At 50.7% G+C, this 16,534-nt stretch overlaps 7 protein-coding genes across 7 annotated transcripts; 3 read left to right on the forward strand and 4 right to left on the reverse strand.

Annotated features, from left to right (window-relative positions):
- Positions 1 to 74: 74 nt before the first annotated feature.
- Positions 75 to 1,328, reverse strand: fhpA (flavohemoprotein; the record flags this gene model as incomplete). The annotated part of the gene is made up of 1 exon (XM_025619388.1): positions 75 to 1,328. One exon carries the CDS (start codon positions 1,326 to 1,328, stop codon positions 75 to 77), a length of 1,254 nt encoding a protein of 417 aa, XP_025480251.1.
- Positions 1,329 to 3,031: 1,703 nt separating this feature from the next.
- Positions 3,032 to 4,165, forward strand: BO87DRAFT_307483 (aquaporin; the record flags this gene model as incomplete). Its single annotated transcript, XM_025619394.1, has 3 exons — positions 3,032 to 3,358; positions 3,409 to 3,709; positions 3,774 to 4,165. The coding sequence occupies 3 exons, from the start codon at positions 3,032 to 3,034 to the stop codon at positions 4,163 to 4,165; spliced, it is 1,020 nt and encodes a 339-aa protein (XP_025480252.1).
- Positions 4,166 to 4,619: 454 nt separating this feature from the next.
- On the reverse strand, positions 4,620 to 6,259 carry BO87DRAFT_415544 (uncharacterized protein; the record flags this gene model as incomplete). Its single annotated transcript, XM_025626695.1, has 5 exons — positions 4,620 to 4,880; positions 5,029 to 5,054; positions 5,268 to 5,348; positions 5,433 to 5,807; positions 5,865 to 6,259. 5 exons carry the CDS (start codon positions 6,257 to 6,259, stop codon positions 4,852 to 4,854), a joined length of 906 nt encoding a protein of 301 aa, XP_025480253.1. The 3' UTR covers positions 4,620 to 4,851.
- A 975-nt stretch (positions 6,260 to 7,234) lies between these two features.
- Positions 7,235 to 10,469, forward strand: BO87DRAFT_415545 (uncharacterized protein; the record flags this gene model as incomplete). Its single annotated transcript, XM_025626696.1, has 5 exons — positions 7,235 to 7,359; positions 7,399 to 7,418; positions 7,519 to 7,840; positions 7,909 to 9,696; positions 9,757 to 10,469. 5 exons carry the CDS (start codon positions 7,235 to 7,237, stop codon positions 10,439 to 10,441), a joined length of 2,940 nt encoding a protein of 979 aa, XP_025480254.1. The 3' UTR covers positions 10,442 to 10,469.
- Positions 10,470 to 10,761: 292 nt separating this feature from the next.
- BO87DRAFT_357831 (Zn(II)2Cys6 transcription factor) lies at positions 10,762 to 12,640 on the reverse strand. Its single transcript, XM_025621433.1, has 2 exons — positions 12,472 to 12,640; positions 10,762 to 12,402 (listed from the first exon to the last, which is right to left on the reverse strand). The coding sequence occupies exons 1-2, from the start codon at positions 12,564 to 12,566 to the stop codon at positions 10,854 to 10,856; spliced, it is 1,644 nt and encodes a 547-aa protein (XP_025480255.1). The 5' UTR covers positions 12,567 to 12,640; the 3' UTR covers positions 10,762 to 10,853.
- Positions 12,641 to 13,355: 715 nt separating this feature from the next.
- Positions 13,356 to 13,872, reverse strand: BO87DRAFT_43125 (uncharacterized protein). The gene has a single exon (XM_025627582.1). The coding sequence runs from the start codon at positions 13,726 to 13,728 to the stop codon at positions 13,396 to 13,398; it is 333 nt and encodes a 110-aa protein (XP_025480256.1). The 5' UTR covers positions 13,729 to 13,872; the 3' UTR covers positions 13,356 to 13,395.
- Positions 13,873 to 14,480: 608 nt separating this feature from the next.
- BO87DRAFT_396524 (ammonium transporter) lies at positions 14,481 to 16,136 on the forward strand (the record flags this gene model as incomplete). Its single annotated transcript, XM_025625249.1, has 5 exons — positions 14,481 to 14,489; positions 14,562 to 14,776; positions 14,834 to 15,014; positions 15,062 to 15,382; positions 15,438 to 16,136. The coding sequence occupies 5 exons, from the start codon at positions 14,481 to 14,483 to the stop codon at positions 16,134 to 16,136; spliced, it is 1,425 nt and encodes a 474-aa protein (XP_025480257.1).
- Positions 16,137 to 16,534: the final 398 nt, after the last annotated feature.

Raw genomic sequence — 16,534 nt, forward strand, 5'->3', positions numbered from 1 at the left:
TAATGCAAAGCTCTACTCTATCTGTATCGGTAGCAGATAAAAGTGTATGCAGTGTGTATCTGTCAATGACGCAATCAAGCGGGTACACCACCAGTGCCAAACAGCTCCATCTTGATGCGGTCCGCGCTCACGCCCTCAGCAGCCAGCTTGCCCTTCACGTCCAGCATGAACGACTCGGGACCGCACACGTAGTACTGAGTTGTCGCATCGTCCAGGAACAGGTTCTTCTTGGAATCCAGCTTGCTCAGATCCAGGCGACCGGCAAAGTCGTAGTCTTCACCCTGCTTGTCCTCGGCAGCCGGGTGGCTGGTGAAGAAGAACGCCTGCAAGTTGGGCACCTTGGTAGCCAGCTCGCGGATCTGGGGCTTGAAGGCACGGGCGGCGGAGGTGCGAGCGCCGTGAATGAAGGAGATTTTGCGCTGTGTCTCGGATTCGGTCTCAAGGATGGTGTTCAGGATCGAGGTGAGCGGGGTCAGACCCACACCGGCTGCCAAGAGAACGATGGGGCTGGTGCTCTGCTTCTCCGCATCGGACAGGAAGAAGTCACCCTGGGGGTGCGACACCTTGATGATGTCGCCCTCTTTCTTGAGATCGTGCAGAATGTTGGACACGAGGCCAGGGTGGGCTTCAGCACCCGGTTCAGTGGCATTGAGACCAGGCTCCTTTTTCACGGAGATCCGGTAGTAGTCGGAGCGGGGCTTGTCACTGAGGGAGTATTGTCTGGCTTGAGGGTGGTTGAGTTGGGGGACGAAGAGCTGGATAGAGATGTATTGTCCGGGACGGAAAGAAGGGAGGGGCTTGCCATCGACAGGCTCGAGGTAGAAGGAGGTAATCTCAGAAGATTCAGGAACCTTCTTGGCGATGCGGAAATCGCGGAACTCGGTCCATCCGTCGGCCTCCTTGTAGAGGGCAGCTTCGCGGTTGATCATGATATCAGCGAGTTGGAAGTAAGCGGCGGCCCACGCGTCCTTGATGGCGGGGGTGAAGGCGTCACCAAGGACTTCGCCCATGGCCTCGAGCAAGAACTTGCCGACGATGTTGTAGTGCTCGGGCTGGATGTAGAGGGAGGCATGCTTGTTGCAGATGAGCTCGACTGCGGGGCCGAGAGCACCAAGGTTGTCGATGTTGGCGGCGTAGGCGAAGACAGCACCGGCGAGGGCGCGGGGTTGGTGGCCGTTGACTTGGTTGGAGGAGTTGAAGATGGCATTCAGCTCAGGGTGTGCGGCGAGCATGTTCTTGTAGAAGACACTGGTAACAGCATTGCCATGCTCCTTGATCACAGGCACGGTGGCCTTGATGATGTCAGTCTGTTCCTGGGTGAGACCCATTGTTTAGTGTGGATGTATCTGCCGCGAACGGGTAGATGTGCAGAACAAATGATGCAAAGAGTACCAAAAGAGAACGAGTCTAAGAATGATCTTGGAGAATGGAAGGGGAAAAGCACTCTGATGGTGATGGTCTATCCTAGTATTTATAATCCGGTGAGCAATTAGGAGGTGGTCCTTGAGGGCTTTTGTTAGTTCGGGTGGACGGCATGCCGTGGCGGGAGAAGTTTTTTCTTGCTTCCACTTTTTTTGTGTATACTAGTTGAACGGCGCGGCCTTTTGAGCATCTCCGCGGAGAAACTGGGGAAGTACAGAAGGTGCCAGACTAACGCGTCAAATCAGGTTCCAGATGATGCTAAGGCTGTCGATCCGTAATTGGGCTGGGAAGAATTTTGAGTGTGAAAAGATAATCGAGTCATTCTCAATTGGTTCAAGGGGCTGTCACTCCTGTCAGATAGAGCAGATCTCCCAGTGGGAGCTGCATATCCGTCACATCCCTCCATCACTATTGAGGCATCTGATAAGAAGGCAGACGTCTCCTTCTGCAGCATCTCTGCTGTCATGGCACGCCGAGACAGAATAGCGAGCGAGCTAAAGTCAAAATGACTCGCAGCAAATTATTAATTTGAGGCCTTTGATCAGCCCACCAAATCCCGACGCCCGACCGTAAGTTTTAGGGGGGAGCCCGAGAGCAACCGAGTCTCGGCCGTGGGGTGATCCATTTAACGCTCACGAACTCCTCGGGGAGGCCGTTGTTCGAATTCATCCAGTCACAAAGATGCTGTTAGTCATGTATGATACATGATTCCTTTCGAGACAGTACTATTGTACGATGCTGCGGCAATGCAGGGACCGATGAGACCCCGAGGAAGATGCGAGGAAGATGCGATGATGCAGTGGAAGGAAGTGACACTCTCTTCTTTCCCTCGGATTAAGGTATCTCCGGGTCAGACACCCGCTAGGCCTATCTGGGATGGTTGATCTCACTACTCTCGAAGACAGTAAGACTAAGACTACCACAATAGTCTCCTGCTAAGCTCTTGTCTTGGGCTACAGGGTGGAACACCCCACCATTTAGCTCGATGCAAAGCATCTGCTCATTCTCATTGTTAACATGTAACGTCAACGATATTGTCCATCCGCTTTCCGCGGTCAATTCATTCTGCGTGGGACTCTTCCCGAGTCGGACCCCAAAGAGAAAACAAACAGTAATGCAACCTCAATTCGGCTTCATAAATTTGTGACTCTAAAGGAGAGACTACATGCTAACTAGTTCGTCGTCAGATGGAATTTCCTACAGAATGAGGCCTGTCGGACTATACTCCTCCTCTCAATGTAGCGGCTATTGTCTGGTTGCTCAACGCCACAAAGCAAGGTCCAGAACACTCAATGCCCCTCAATTTTCGGCTCAACCATGGTCGCAACCAAGTCGTCTAGCTCATTATTTATGGCTGCTCTTCCCGAGTCCGAGCCAAATCTTCTGCTATTGACGGCTCACCACCTGCGAACCGAGATAAACCTCTTTCAAGCCTCCTGCCGGAAGAGAACGTCATGACGTTTGCTCCAGCTGAATTTGCGGAGCTGACAGCTCTCCCTACCCCGATGCATAAAAGCCGCTCTGTTGCTCTAGCAGCCCACTTTTTTGGTCGCAAATCAATTCCGCTCACAATCGGCCTTGTTTCGAACAAATTGTAAAGAATAGCATCATGGGGCCGCCACAATGGTTTCGCAAGCGCAACGCCGACGGCCAGACGGCTCCCGTCTATAGATCCTCGAATAACCAGCTTCCCATGCTGCACCTCGCCGACACAACGCGGAACAATTTCATCGCCGCCGTCGGAGAATTTGTGGGAACCTTTCTCTTCCTCTTCTTCTCCTTCGCCGGGACGCAGGTGTCTAATACCCCGAAACCAGCGCCCGGGTCTCCTCCAAACACCCCAAACCTGCTATATTCGTCGCTCTGCTTTGGATTCTCGTTGATGGTCAATGTGTGGGCTTTCTATCGAGTAACTGGAGGTCTATTCAACCCCGCAGTATGATGTACCATCCTAGTTCCGAGATATGTGATTGATCGTTATTCTAGGTCACTCTGGCCCTGTGTCTGGTTGGTGGATTGTCTCCCGTCCGTGGGGTTATTGTTTTCGTAGTCCAGCTCATCGCAGGCATTGCGGCTGCCGGTGTCGTGAGTGCTTTGTTCCCAGGCGACTTGAACGTCGGCACTCGTCTGGGCGGTGGCGCTTCAATCTCGCAGGGACTGTTTATCGAAATGTTCTTGACGGCTCAGCTGGTGCTCATTATCATCATGCTGGCTGTTGTGAAACATAAATCCACCTTCCTGGCTCCTGTGGGCATTGGCCTGGTATTCTTCGTGACTGAGATGGTTGGTAAGTAAATGACTGCCGGTCCAATTGCTGCCAGATTATATGCGACTAACCTCTTCTCCTGCAGGGGACTATTATACTGGCGGCTCACTTAACCCAGCGCGATCGCTCGGTCCTGACGTCATCAACCGCAGTTTCCCCGGGTACCACTGGATCTACTGGGTCGGTCCGTTGCTGGGAAGTCTCCTCGCATGCGGCTTCTTCACCTTCCTCAAGATGTTCCAGTACACCACCGTCAACCCGGGCCAAGACTACAATGAATGGGAAGCCAAGATGGGCTCGGGAGGTCCCGGATCGTGGGACATGTCGATGCACCGTCCCTCATATAACTCCGAGGCTACTACAGTAGAGCAGCCGCAATCCCCAACGGCCGGCCGGAGGAATCACACCCCGACCAACTCACAAATGCAGAACAACCCTAATATTCCCAATATCCCTCACGGAGCAGAGCAGGTGTAGTTAATCGGGTGTGACGGGTTAATGGTGGAAATTGACGAGGCGCTAGGGAGTATTAAGGTTGACAGCAACCGGTTAATTACGTAATTACTTTCTCGGTGTACCTTTTTTTCTGGTTAATATTTTCGTTTGATGTTCTGGCCATGTTCCATGAGAATTTGCAACGACTGCTCAAGGGTTGGCACGGTGGCGTGGTGGTTCATGTGCGGAGTACCATTCGAGGCAGATTGACCATCTCCGCGGGGAGCTAACTATCTCCGCGGCTCTGTAGTCCAACAACTCAACTTCCGACTTCCGCAACTTCCACGAGACAGGAACAAGTCTTGGCTTTGATCATATTTTCAGCGGAAAGAGTCATTCGCTTTATGCAATCGCACGTGCCGACTTTTTAGTCTTAGTAATTACGTACCTTCACTTTGCAACGATCAAGTTGCATCCATGATTCCTGCGTCAGTAATACAGCCAGTGGAATATACTAGTGAGCTTGGAACCCCCCCCCCCTTTTTCGATTCTATGGCCGAGGCCACTTCAAAAAACGACACCGTGATAAATCATTACGGGAGCTGATAGAGAAGATTGTAGGAAGGTATAATAGTCTGGGCAAGCAAATGACTCAATGAAAGTGTCACAATCGAATGAATTAACACCGTGCTGACATACGAATATAAACATGCTCAACCTTTTTATTTTTAGTCATCGAGGGTAAGAACGTTTGAAACTATAGATATGATGTGTCTCTAGCAGGGTAACAGTATTTTCACTGAATATAAAGAATGAATAGAATCGAAACGTTTATCTTGACCGGTGTGAGGAGCAGACGAAGGCCTTTTTCCAAACTGCGTAGATATGAATAACTCTACTCTTACTGAAATCTGATTGCTTCTTCCCATAACTAAATCAAGCAATGAATATCAGTCTTTGCCCCTATAGGGTGAGCCAGCATTCCCACTGGCAAGAGCCATAGTAGTCGACCGGTGACATAGTATATTATGTGACTGGACGACACCGACGAAGTCAAAAGAGTGATTATGACGAAGCATGTTCCAAACCGCAGTTGGCAGTGTGAGCAGCAACAAGGATGAGTCAAGACTGAACTTGAAGATACCTTTCAATCTTGATATCTGCCACATCCCCCGCAATCGATTCTGACAAGGACTGGATGCATTGCTCGACGATATCCGACACACTAGTCGTGTCAGAGATTATCCGAACAGTAACCAAAACCTTTCCATCTGACAGGTCACCCGCTTTTCGGAGACCTCTAAGCTACCTTGGGCACGCTCCTATAGGGCGAAGGGTGATTGATGGCTTGTTCTTGGCCGGGAAATGTACAGGGATAAGTCTCAGTTGGCTGCCTGGACTGTTTGCATGCACGGCAAGCTTTGCGTGTATTTGTGATATAATGATTTCAGTATCTACTTGACCCAGTAGGTCAATGAGTCGCCTCGTTAGGGATACATCGATGCTCCTAGCTGCTGGTGATCTGAATACCGAGATTGCGAGGTATTCAATATCTTCACCGTTTATTGCCGCCCTGGATGAGAACGGCGAGTCCAGTATAAATACGACATCTCCATCAGTAAAGGCCAGCGCGGTCTCCACGAAACCCCAAGGTAGAGAAACCGTAGGTTCCCTCATCGAGCCCCTATAGTGTCATATAGCTTATTGATTAGTATCTCTGGGGAATTTATATATAACTTACATGATACTGACACAAGCATTGGGTATGTCATAGAACGCATTCGAGTGACCTTCGTACATAATAATGAAGAGTGTGTCCGAGGAAACATAGATAGAGAGCATCGTTCGAATTTTCGCCTGCATAGCCAAAGCTACCTCCGCTATGGGCGCAGATGGGAGCAAAAACGAATCAGTTTTGAAGCCGTATATCGTCTCGAAAAGTCGTAGAAACTCGTCAATATCCTTCCGGTCTAAGTCGTCGTTCTCCCAGCGAAGGCTCAGTACAATGCCTTGTTTGTATTGGCGCTTGGACGGTAGGGCTCTGGTTACACCTTCGTTGATGGTCTTGAGAGCTTCACTGAAGGTTTCAGCGTGGCTCAGCGAGTGGACAGCACTGGTAATATAATGATTAGGCATCCTGGACGGTGTTGGTGACAGAGGGAAGGCATGGATGGCAAGTATAGGGTAAGAAAGAGATTATGAGGAGCGGTGGATGGTATAAGGAGATTCTGAGAAGAGATGATGTCCAAAGTGAGGTGATATTGAGGTAAGATGAGGTAGTCCTGACCGGTACTACTACGCATAACCATGGTAATACCCCATTCTGAGTCGTTTGTCAATGAGTTATGATTAAGTGTTCATAAGGCTTTTCATGAAAGCTTCTGGGTGGCTGTTTATTACTCCACTGCAACAATTGAATAGTCCATTACACTTCTACCGTTAGACCAACTGACAAGCCCTTAGGTAGTATTCCAATGATTGTCTTGTTCTGTCCAAATTTTTCAGATTCTAGCTGGCTACTAAGCATTCATTTAGCTCCCAACTCTCAATTCTTCCTGTGCTTCCAGCGGGTTATTCCGCGTTCTCAAGAGTTCTTCCGCTGGTACATCCACCTTATAATTTCTCGATCTCGATTCTATCCAATCAATTGTAAGATCTGCCTCATAATCCATGGACCATCTATCTGAGACCTACTCCAGCACAGATACAATGGCAGCTCGGACCATCTCAATATAAGCCATCCATATCTTTCCTTTCCTATATTGCCCAGGGCATGTGTTGGTGCCATCTGCACGCTCTTTGGTCGCCTAAACTGGAAGCTAAGCATTTAGCCGATCAAGAAGACTGTCTTTCAAGCAGCGATCGGGCAAACTATCCGCGCAGACCAACAGGCAGTGCAAAGATCGCCTACATTGTCGCTTGTTCTGGCGAATTTCTCGCCCCATTCAGGCTGACTTGGGGGCCAGAGGATCGGGTTTGATTAAGCCAAGTTCGAAAGCGCACGCTGATGGGCTTTACACTTTTCCATCCAATAATAAGCAGAATAGCTTGACTCGCGCATGCGACCGATCGAGCTGTACCTGCAGTAGACAAACAATTCTACGATTAGAAATGACTCGAAGCATTGGTGGGATGCGAATAATGGTATTGCTTGGTTTTGGCCCTCTGGGGGCCAAAAGCCACCGCCGCGGCCAGCCCGATCCTCTACACTGTTACCGAAGCTCAGCCACCAAAGAGTAAGAGTTAGGAATACTAAAGAAACAGTCTCCCTTCAGGAGAATTTCTTATGCCAAGCGTAAGCCAACTGTCACTCACTCTTTGTTTTTGCTTGTTACAGTCATTCTTTATCGTCCTTTGGACAATGCCACTCTTTAATGCAAAAACCCTGCTGGCAGGACTCTGCGCTGCCAGCATCGTTTCACCAGCGTTAGGGCTTCCTCAGTCCTCGCATACGGCCTCGTCGGCTGTTGCAAACACCCAGGGTAGAACCTCTTCTGAGAGCCATCCTTCATGGACTTCGGAGTCGGATTCAACAGCTACCACGATTTCAGCCTCGAATACTCCATTGTACTCTCCTTCTTCACTGGCTACGGCCTCCCTTGGTGCTGCTCAGGGGGCCTCGACCGATGATCACGATGGAGCATCGAAGTCTTCTACACGCTCTCGTGGGGCCACGACACTCTCGTACTCTAGCGCGCCTGTAAACACGCCCCAAAGGTCAGTCTTCCCTTGATAATCAAAGAAATAGGTTCTAATGGTAGTAGTGTGCATGACACATCTGTCAGCCATTACACTCCTTCGAGTTCCCAATCTCATGCGACGACATTGTCAAGTTCTTCTGCAGGGGTCCCTGCTCAAGATCATACTACTGCGTCAAGTCATTCTCATTCTGTCGTCTCCAAGGAGACCTCCACTCGCTCCCCTAGCAGCTTGTTCACCCCTGCTTCCGTTGAGACTCCCACCAGTCCATCTCACACTCCTTCAACCCACACTCTTTTCACTCATTCTTCGAGCTCCTCGGAGCATGCTTCATCTGAGTCTGCTACATCATCCCGAACAGTCAGTACATCGAAGGATACCCACACTCATACGCCTACATCGTCTACGTCTTCATCGGACATTTCGACAAGTTCGTCGGCTTCATCTCAGCACGAGACTTCTACAAGCTCATCGACGCCTGCTCATTCTCACACCCCTAACTCGTCGACCCCGGCTTCATCCAAACCGAACACTAGCTCTTCGACCAAGACTCACACAACCCACAGTCGTACTGAGGACACCACATCAAGCTCTGCTTCTCACACTCCTACGTCCAAGTCAAGCTCCAGCTCCGCAGATACTGCTTCGTCGAGCCCTGCATCTCATTCTCCTACATCGAGCACTCACTCCATCACTACCACCACAACGACCAACACTGATACCAGCCAAAGTGCTAGCATCACGACCGGGCCCTCCACGACACCAAACTCAACAATTTCAACCACCAGCAGCACTACAACTTCTTCTGTTGATGTCTACGCCATTATCAAGCACCTCTACAAGCTCGTGAAGGACACATATCCAGTGATTAAGAAATGGAAGAAGGACCCCAAGTCCGTCAAGGCATCCGATCTCATCAAGCCCCTGAAGCGCGTCATCCCCGTAGCGGATGACGTTCTCGACGTACTTGGGGCACCGAGTTCTTTAAGTTCAAGCTCTGGTGATAGCGAATCGGCGCTCGATAGTTGTAGCAGCGGTGGAGGCCTGCTGGGAGATATCATCGGTATTGCGAGCTGCATCTCCAGTACTGCGGATGAGGCAGTGTCGATTTTGGGCAGTTCCTCAGACAGTGATACATCTGATGAGTCCAAGCTCTCGTCTTACTTTGACGCCTTCGAGACCGAGGGAAGTTCCCTCAGCGCAGTGGGAGTGACTGCCACTGGCTCTACCGCGACTAGCACCGGTACGACAACGACAACGACCTCTGGCGATACGTCTTCGAAGTCCACAAAGACTGCCACATCTACCAGTACGGATACCGATACGTCTACCAAGTCTACAAAGACCAAGACGTCGACAAAGTCCACCACGACTTCCGACTCTAGCTCGTCTGCCGGCTCAGGCGGCCACTCGGCGAGCGCGTCTGCTTCACCCACTTCGACCAAGTCTTCGACAAGCACCAAAGATTCTTCTACCTCCACAAAGACAAAGACCAAGTCCAAGACGGAATCTTCGCATGTAGCATCGTCATCCGCTGCAGCAAGCAAGACTACATCCACAGATACCACCACCACGAAGAAGACCACATCCACCAAGTCTAGCGAATCCTCTTCTTCCGCACCGCTGTCTGCATCCTCGTCAGCCCACACGTCCAGCATTGCTACGACCAACTCAACTTCCACCAGCACCAACAGCAAATCCAGCACGTCAACCGACACCACAACCATCATCATCCACACGCACAGCGGAACAGCCAGCGACACCAGCACCACGCACCACACTTCCACCGTGACGCCCTCACCATCACGCAACCAGACAGCCACAACCCTAGTCACCACAACCTCCTCCTACACCCCGCCCCTCTGCACTAACCAGTAAGCCCTTACTCTTCCCCTTCCCCCATTCCCATCCCCATCATACTAACCAACCCCCAGCGCCGACCCTGACAACGGCGCCGGCAACGTCTGCGTCTGCAACCGACCCAACGGCGACTACACAACGCTCTCGGAACTTCCCTCGGGCAGCGGCTGCTCCTACACCTCCATCCCGACCCCCACCAGCACCAGCAGCACAAAAACCACCTCCACAAAAACCACCTCCACAAAAACCACCTCCGACCCCCCCTTCACGACCACCGAACTCAACAGCAACGTCCTCGTCTGCGCGACCTCCACACTAAGCTACTTCTCCACCTTTACGTACACGAAATGCGCCGGCACCAGCAGCACGATCTACACCGCGCCGACGCCGACGCCCACCGCCCAAATGGTCATCGCCTACCTCTCCGACGTGTACAGCTACTGGTCATTCTTCACGCCGGACATGGGCTCCTCGATTAATTTCTGTAAGGATGCGGAGGCGGGCGAGCTAGAAGCTAGTGGGAATATCAAGGTGGTGGATCCGCCGTATCCGGATGGAACGAAGAAATTGGATTTCAAGATCCATGATATGGAGGATTGTGTTTATAAGGGGACGAGTGATGAGCCGGGCACGTTTACTTGTCCGCAGTTGGGGAAGACGGTCGATTGTGAGAGTTATGGGGATAGTAAAGTGCATGATTGTTATGGGGCGTTGAGTGTCAGTATGTTTAATCCGGTGGTGAGGTGTCAGTGGTATTAGGTTTTGTGGTACTTTGATCTAAAAGGAGAGGAATTTGGGGTTGGGGAAGAGAAGGGAAGAGGGGGGACTTTGTTTATATATTTATTTAGGAAATTGTAATTATTGAACTCTGCTATTATTCTGGTTTTGTATTTGTTAGGAAGGATTATGTTGAGTAGGGTGTGTTTTCATCGGTTGCGGCTCTGGTTGGTATGCATGCAGATAAAGGTAGTAAGATGGCAGTAATGAGGTTGATGTGGGAATTGGTGATGATACCTGCTGATTATTAGTCAATAAATGCTTACTACAACTCGAAATATATTTTTGATAAGAGTTCATCAGTGATATTTAAATTAACGCCGAGCAAATTGGTATCTAATACATGATAAATCGCCAACCAAAGTCCCAATAAATACTTGGTACACCTCAAGCATCACCCCACATGATAATCCAGTAGTACCTTCTCCCACATCCCCGAGCCGATATCCACATAGCCGTCCAGTCCCATCTGCCGGCTCGACCGACGATACCATAACCCAATCTTATGATCATCCGGAAGAATGCTCACATGTATCGAGTCAATGCGGCGTGACTCTGGAACCAGATCTCCTGGCATGAGGCCTTTAGATTCGATATCGATCAATCGTTCCAGGACGATGACGGCCCCCGGCGTTGTCCAGAGACCTTCCTGTCTCTGACAGCTGCGGAGTAATTGTACTGCTTCTCGCCGGATGTACCAGTCGCGACATTTGAATGCACAGAAGAAGAGAGGAGGAATGATACCCATTGCAATGGAGAAGTTGGGTATAGTTGATTGGGTGGGTGTGGAGAGAAGGAGGGGTTTGGCGAGCGCCACGGCTCGGCCGAAGTTGAGGTGAAAGGCATCAAAGCGAGTTTCGCTGCCACCGAGGCGCGTTTCTGTCGCGGCCATGATGTAGATGATTTCGCCCCAGAGTTTAAGGACGGTGAGGATGGTGCTGTCGCGGAGGAGTAGGGTGTTGCCGGTGCATGTCATTGAATTGTCGAGCTCGGTGGTCCAGCATTGGAGTTTGTTGAGGATGGCCATGCGTCTGCTGTCCAAAACGGTGCAGTAGCCTGGTGAGGAGGTGTCGGAGGAATTAGGAGTCAGGACGAGTCGGCCTAGTCTGACAAGCAGGCTGCCAGCCTTTTCTAAGCTGTCGGTCGGCTCCTCAAGACTGAGATCGTTGATCTCCATATAGGGGGCGTCGCAGCGGTTGCTTTCCACCTCCTCAATGAAGACTTCGTCGGCAAAAGTCGACCATTGTAGTTGTAGACGTGCAAATACTTTCATCAGTACTGAACCTGTGGTAGAATACCCCGCCTTGCCGGTGGTTCTCCATTCCTTAAGAAGTTTGAGACCACCACGCAAGTGACAACAGGCAGAGTGCGTATCACCCTGCAGAAACATGAACGAGACGAACAGTACGCAGGTCACGAGGGTTATTTCCATGTTGGAGCTGGATGGGACTCCTCCACCCGCTAGCTGGTGTCGCAGTGAGGAAATAGCTTTGACGCATTGTTGGAGAGGTACGCGGCTATCTATGGCCCCCTGTCCGGTACTGGTTCGCTCAAAATTACAGTGTAGGGCACTTAATGCGATGGCAGCATGGCGGACCGCTGGCTCGGCTTCGGTGACTTGGTGGACTAGACGCAGCCAGAAATCATCATCAAAGTAACCGGAACATTGAAAAGCGGTATTCCTGCGGAAGAAGTCGAGGTACCAACGCTCCTGCCGAGTGAGGTCGATTTCATTGGTGTGTAAGATCAGATCTGACACTAGGGATGGCACGCTCACCGTTGAAGATGAGCTGCTAGTCGATGATGGAGAAGTTGAAGCGAGCCGGAGTTTGGAAGCGCGCGTTCTTCTATCGATGGTTTGCTGGTATCCATCGCATATCCGACCAGTGCTGCTGCACATGCGACAGATGGGCCGGGTTTCGTCACATTTCTTATGGCGAATCCTACATGATCCACATTAACGGTGGTCCCCATGCACAAGCAAACAATCAAGGTGCACGGTGACTTCGTACCTACAGGTCCGACAACCCGTACGCACTTTGGTGTGACTGACCCGGGTCCTTTTCTTCGGCGCTGGTTCCTGGACGCCCATGGTTGAAGATGACATGTTGGATCCCGGCCAAGATTCCGCAATCTATATATGCGAACCGGCTATCCAGCCAGCGAGAATCAAGAGAAACATGGCCAGGGCGATGGTTAAAAAATGGGGAGGAACCAGGATGAGGCAATGAGAGGATGACACTAATGCTTCCTGCTCGCGTTAGTCAGCCACACCCGTTGGGGGCGATTCGACCTGATTGGATCCCTTGGACAAAGAAGATGAGGTTTCTTCCATCGTCTGGGACCTTGCAAGACTTGAGTTTCGCCAGGAGGGGCGTGCTTCCGAAGATGCCGGGCGGAACATACTCTCAGCTCAGAGGCAGCTTAGAGGGAATGTGTTGATGCCCTTTACCTTGTGAACAATGTGCCTTAATAAACATGGATCTGGTACCTGACCTTGGTGTGCCTTGGTACTAGGTCGATGGAACCAGTACAACTTCTACAAAGTAGGTCCGGGTCCCCGCACACTCAATCGGCCTGTACTCACGATCGATTAGGAAGGAATCTACGAGGAATACCAATCCAACAAGCTACGAAGAGCATGCTCTCCTCAGAGACAACAATACCAAGCATTGCGGTTTACTTGCTGCTGACAGATACGACTGGTCAGGTTACCGGATCCTTTTCCTCGTGTTTTGGGATCCTTCAGATCCTCCCCCTTACTGCGCCGGTGGGTTTCTGTATCCAGGCACGAAGGCCATTGAGTGGCCATCAAATTAACATGAATCAGGTGTTGCAGATCTATATTGTGCCATGATTTTCGCCCCCTCAATACTCCCGGATAATCAACCGCCGTGATCGTCAGTCTTGGCTCGTGAGCAACCACCACTTGGATGTCAACCTAAATTCCTCCCTCCAACATATGTGAAGATGAGAGATACAATAGGTGCATGAACGATATAAGCATATTCGTATCGGCTTGTCTGAAAGCTAAAAGCTGGGGCATGTGGCTGCGTGGATAACGCCAACAAGGCTGAAACAGAAGATAGTTGTAGATCACCAGCGCTGCCAACTGACTGGGGATCACGAGATTGTCTCATATCCAGCCCCGATTCCTCACGCCAAACTACTGTCTCTAGCTTGGGCCCGCCTTTGGATGGCGTGGCTAGCACGTTTTGTGCGGAGTTCCAACTGTATGCAGCACCACTCAGACTCCTGGACATCCTCATCCATCACCTGATCGTTCAGCCACGAGATCGTATATCATAGCGCTTCAGCTCCTGGCTGAGATGCAGGGCACAGGTGCTAACCATTGGAGCTGAAAAGTCCTACTCATCGTGCTAGTCTTGGAGGAAGCGAGAAGCATCGATATGCCGGGCTGTTATCTCTCGCCAATCACAGGACGGCTTTCGCATGCATGGGCTACATTACATCGCTCTTACCAGCTCAGCCTTCCTGAGGTACCCTAAACCCCAGAGGGATGTACGATCCGGGCTTTGCAACGGAGCCAATCAGTCATGGTTGTGATTGCCTTCCTCTTCCCTTATCAATATGGGTTCCCCTGCTTTTGTGATCGTCCACCTTGGCATCTGGGATCAGACTTCTCGATAGCAGCAGAAGGCGACCGCAAGTCATCCAAAACGAAGGTTTCTGTGCGACGAGACCGACTATTTGTATTCCTGTGGGTTCTTGGCTCAGATAACGATCTCTTTTACACTTCGGAATAACCAACCACTTGCAGCTGAAGTTATCTACGGAGTAAGATATCGCATATGCCCCATCTCGGAATGGGTCCAGCCAAGAAACTATGCAGTCAATGTGCAAGGTGGGAATCCGAATTCAGCTCACTGCCAGTGATCTATTATACTATTTAAGTGAATGGCCCCTCAAGCACAGCAGGCCCGAAGCAGTCTGAGGATAAATGTTGGAAGTCGGCTCATCATAAAGAGATTGCCACCGCTTTGTTTCTTCGTTTTCCATCATGGCTGAAGTGAGTGTTGGCTTTTGCGACAGTCAGTGAAATTCTCAGACTTATTTTGCTAATGTGCATGCAATGAAACAGCCAGTCTACAATTCCTCATCGCCGGAGGGTGGTGATCCTACCCAGGTCGACGTGAACGCGCAATATACCGGATTCGAGTACAACTATGTCTATATTACTACCTGCACATTTATTGTCTTCCTTATTTTACCGGGGATTGGGATGCTTTACAGCGGCTTGTCACGGAGGAAATCCGCGCTGGCTCTTCTCTTCCAGGCCTTCATGGTTCTTGCAGTGTCAGTTTGCCAATCGCGACCTGTTTGTTATTTAGCGCAACGCTAATCATTATATAGATCTACATTTCAATGGTTGTTTTGGGGGTATTCCCTTGCTTATTCAAGAGACGGCGGGCCCTTTATCGGTACACTGAAGAACTTTGGCCTGATGGATGTCTTGGTGGCACCCTCACCTGGCTCCGCGGTCTTACCGGAGGTCGTCTTCTGTCTGTTTCAGCTCCTCTTTTGCGCATGCACAGTGAGTATTGATCAAGTAATACAAAAGCGATGTACTAAGGCCAGCAGGTGATGATTGTCGTTGGAGGTGCCTTTGAACGAGGTGGCATTGTACCTTCATTGATCTTCAGCTTCTTCTGGGCAACCATAGTCTACTGCCCGCTAGCCCGCTGGACATGGAGCAGTAACGGATGGCTCTACAATCTGCCGGCCATTGATTTTGCGGGAGGCGGTCCCGTACACATTGCTTCTGGGTGTACAGCTCTGGCCTATGCGTTGGTTCTGGGCAAGCGTAGGGATCACGGGGACCCTTCAATCCGCAAACCGCACAATACAACATTGGTCTTCCTCGGGACCGTGATGATCTGGACTGGATGGTTGGGATTCAATGTACGTGAGGTCCACTTTTCATTAGTATTCGAGTCTAACAGCAATATGGCGATAGGGGGGCTCGAGTCTTAACGCCAGCATGCGTGCCATGGTAGCTGTTTTCAACACCAACACCGCCGGTTGCACAGGCATCCTCGGGTGGGTTCTGGTCGACATGATCCGGTACAAAGGAAAGTTCACAGTCGTTGGTGCTTGCGAAGGTGCAATTGCAGGTTTGGTCGGGATCACCCCAGCGGCTGGTTGTGTCTCGCTATGGCTCGCAGCATGCATCGGTTTTATTACGGCCATCGTATGCTCCTCCCTCAAAAATGTGAACGAGTGGATTAATGTCGACGAGGGCATGGATGTGTTTAAGCTGCACGGGCTGGGTGGCATGGTGGGAGCTTTCTTAACGGGCCTGTTTGCAAGCGAAAAGATCTCGGCTTTGGATGGCAGCACGCTTTCCCCAGGAGCGATTGATGGCAATGGTGTCCAGGTTGGAAAGCAGTTGGCGGAGATCTGCGCCATCTCATCGTATTCCTTCGTGGTATCCTACCTGATGCTTCTCATCCTAAAGTATATTCCTGGGATGCAGTTGCGAGTGAGTGACGAGGAGGAAATGCTGGGTCTGGATCGGACTCAGTTCTTCGATGAACAGATCGGAGATTGGTCGATGACGGTGCATGGCTCGGTAAGTCCCACGCTGGTCGGGGTACCCAAAGTATCCTCAACGAGCGTGACGGAGTGCCAGGAAAGAAAGGGGAGCGATCTATAGAATATGTAGAAGCCATCTATGTTGCTTTTGGGATAGATAAATGATAGAGTTCGGTCTGTATGCAGGGAAATGCAACTATAGGACGGTCCGTTAACCCAATTCGGCCTGCGGACGGAGGAGCCAGTCAGGTAGTCGTTTTTATTTTAATCCACCGACGCAATGCTTATAATAGTGCCTGCAGGTGCAATGCACAGCCAAGAGGGGGGGTTCAGCGTTGGGTTATGCTTTTACCTGCTGGAGACAAAAAGTCAGGCATCGGGGACGGCACCAGATGATGATGCAGCACACCCATGGCCGCGTCATGCTATACGAGGGTGAACACCAAATGATCTAAAAATATCCGATGATAGCTCTTTCACATTTCTACTTCCCTTGGGAAAAGGATCTCTCCAGTAGTA

Source organism: Aspergillus neoniger (genome assembly GCF_003184625.1).
Source record: "Aspergillus neoniger CBS 115656 unplaced genomic scaffold BO87scaffold_14, whole genome shotgun sequence".
Lineage (NCBI taxonomy): Eukaryota > Fungi > Ascomycota > Eurotiomycetes > Eurotiales > Aspergillaceae > Aspergillus > Aspergillus neoniger.

Coding starts and splice junctions, on each gene's coding strand:
- BO87DRAFT_357831 (XM_025621433.1), bottom strand. CDS start 12,566: ATGTCATCTTCAACCATGGGCGTCCAGGAACCAGCGCCGAAGAAAAGG. Junction 12,403..12,471: donor ACGGGTTGTCGGACCTGTAG/GTACGAAGTCAC, acceptor TGGATCATGTAG/GATTCGCCATAAGAAATGTG.
- BO87DRAFT_43125 (XM_025627582.1), bottom strand. CDS start 13,728: ATGAGGATGTCCAGGAGTCTGAGTGGTGCTGCATACAGTTGGAACTCC.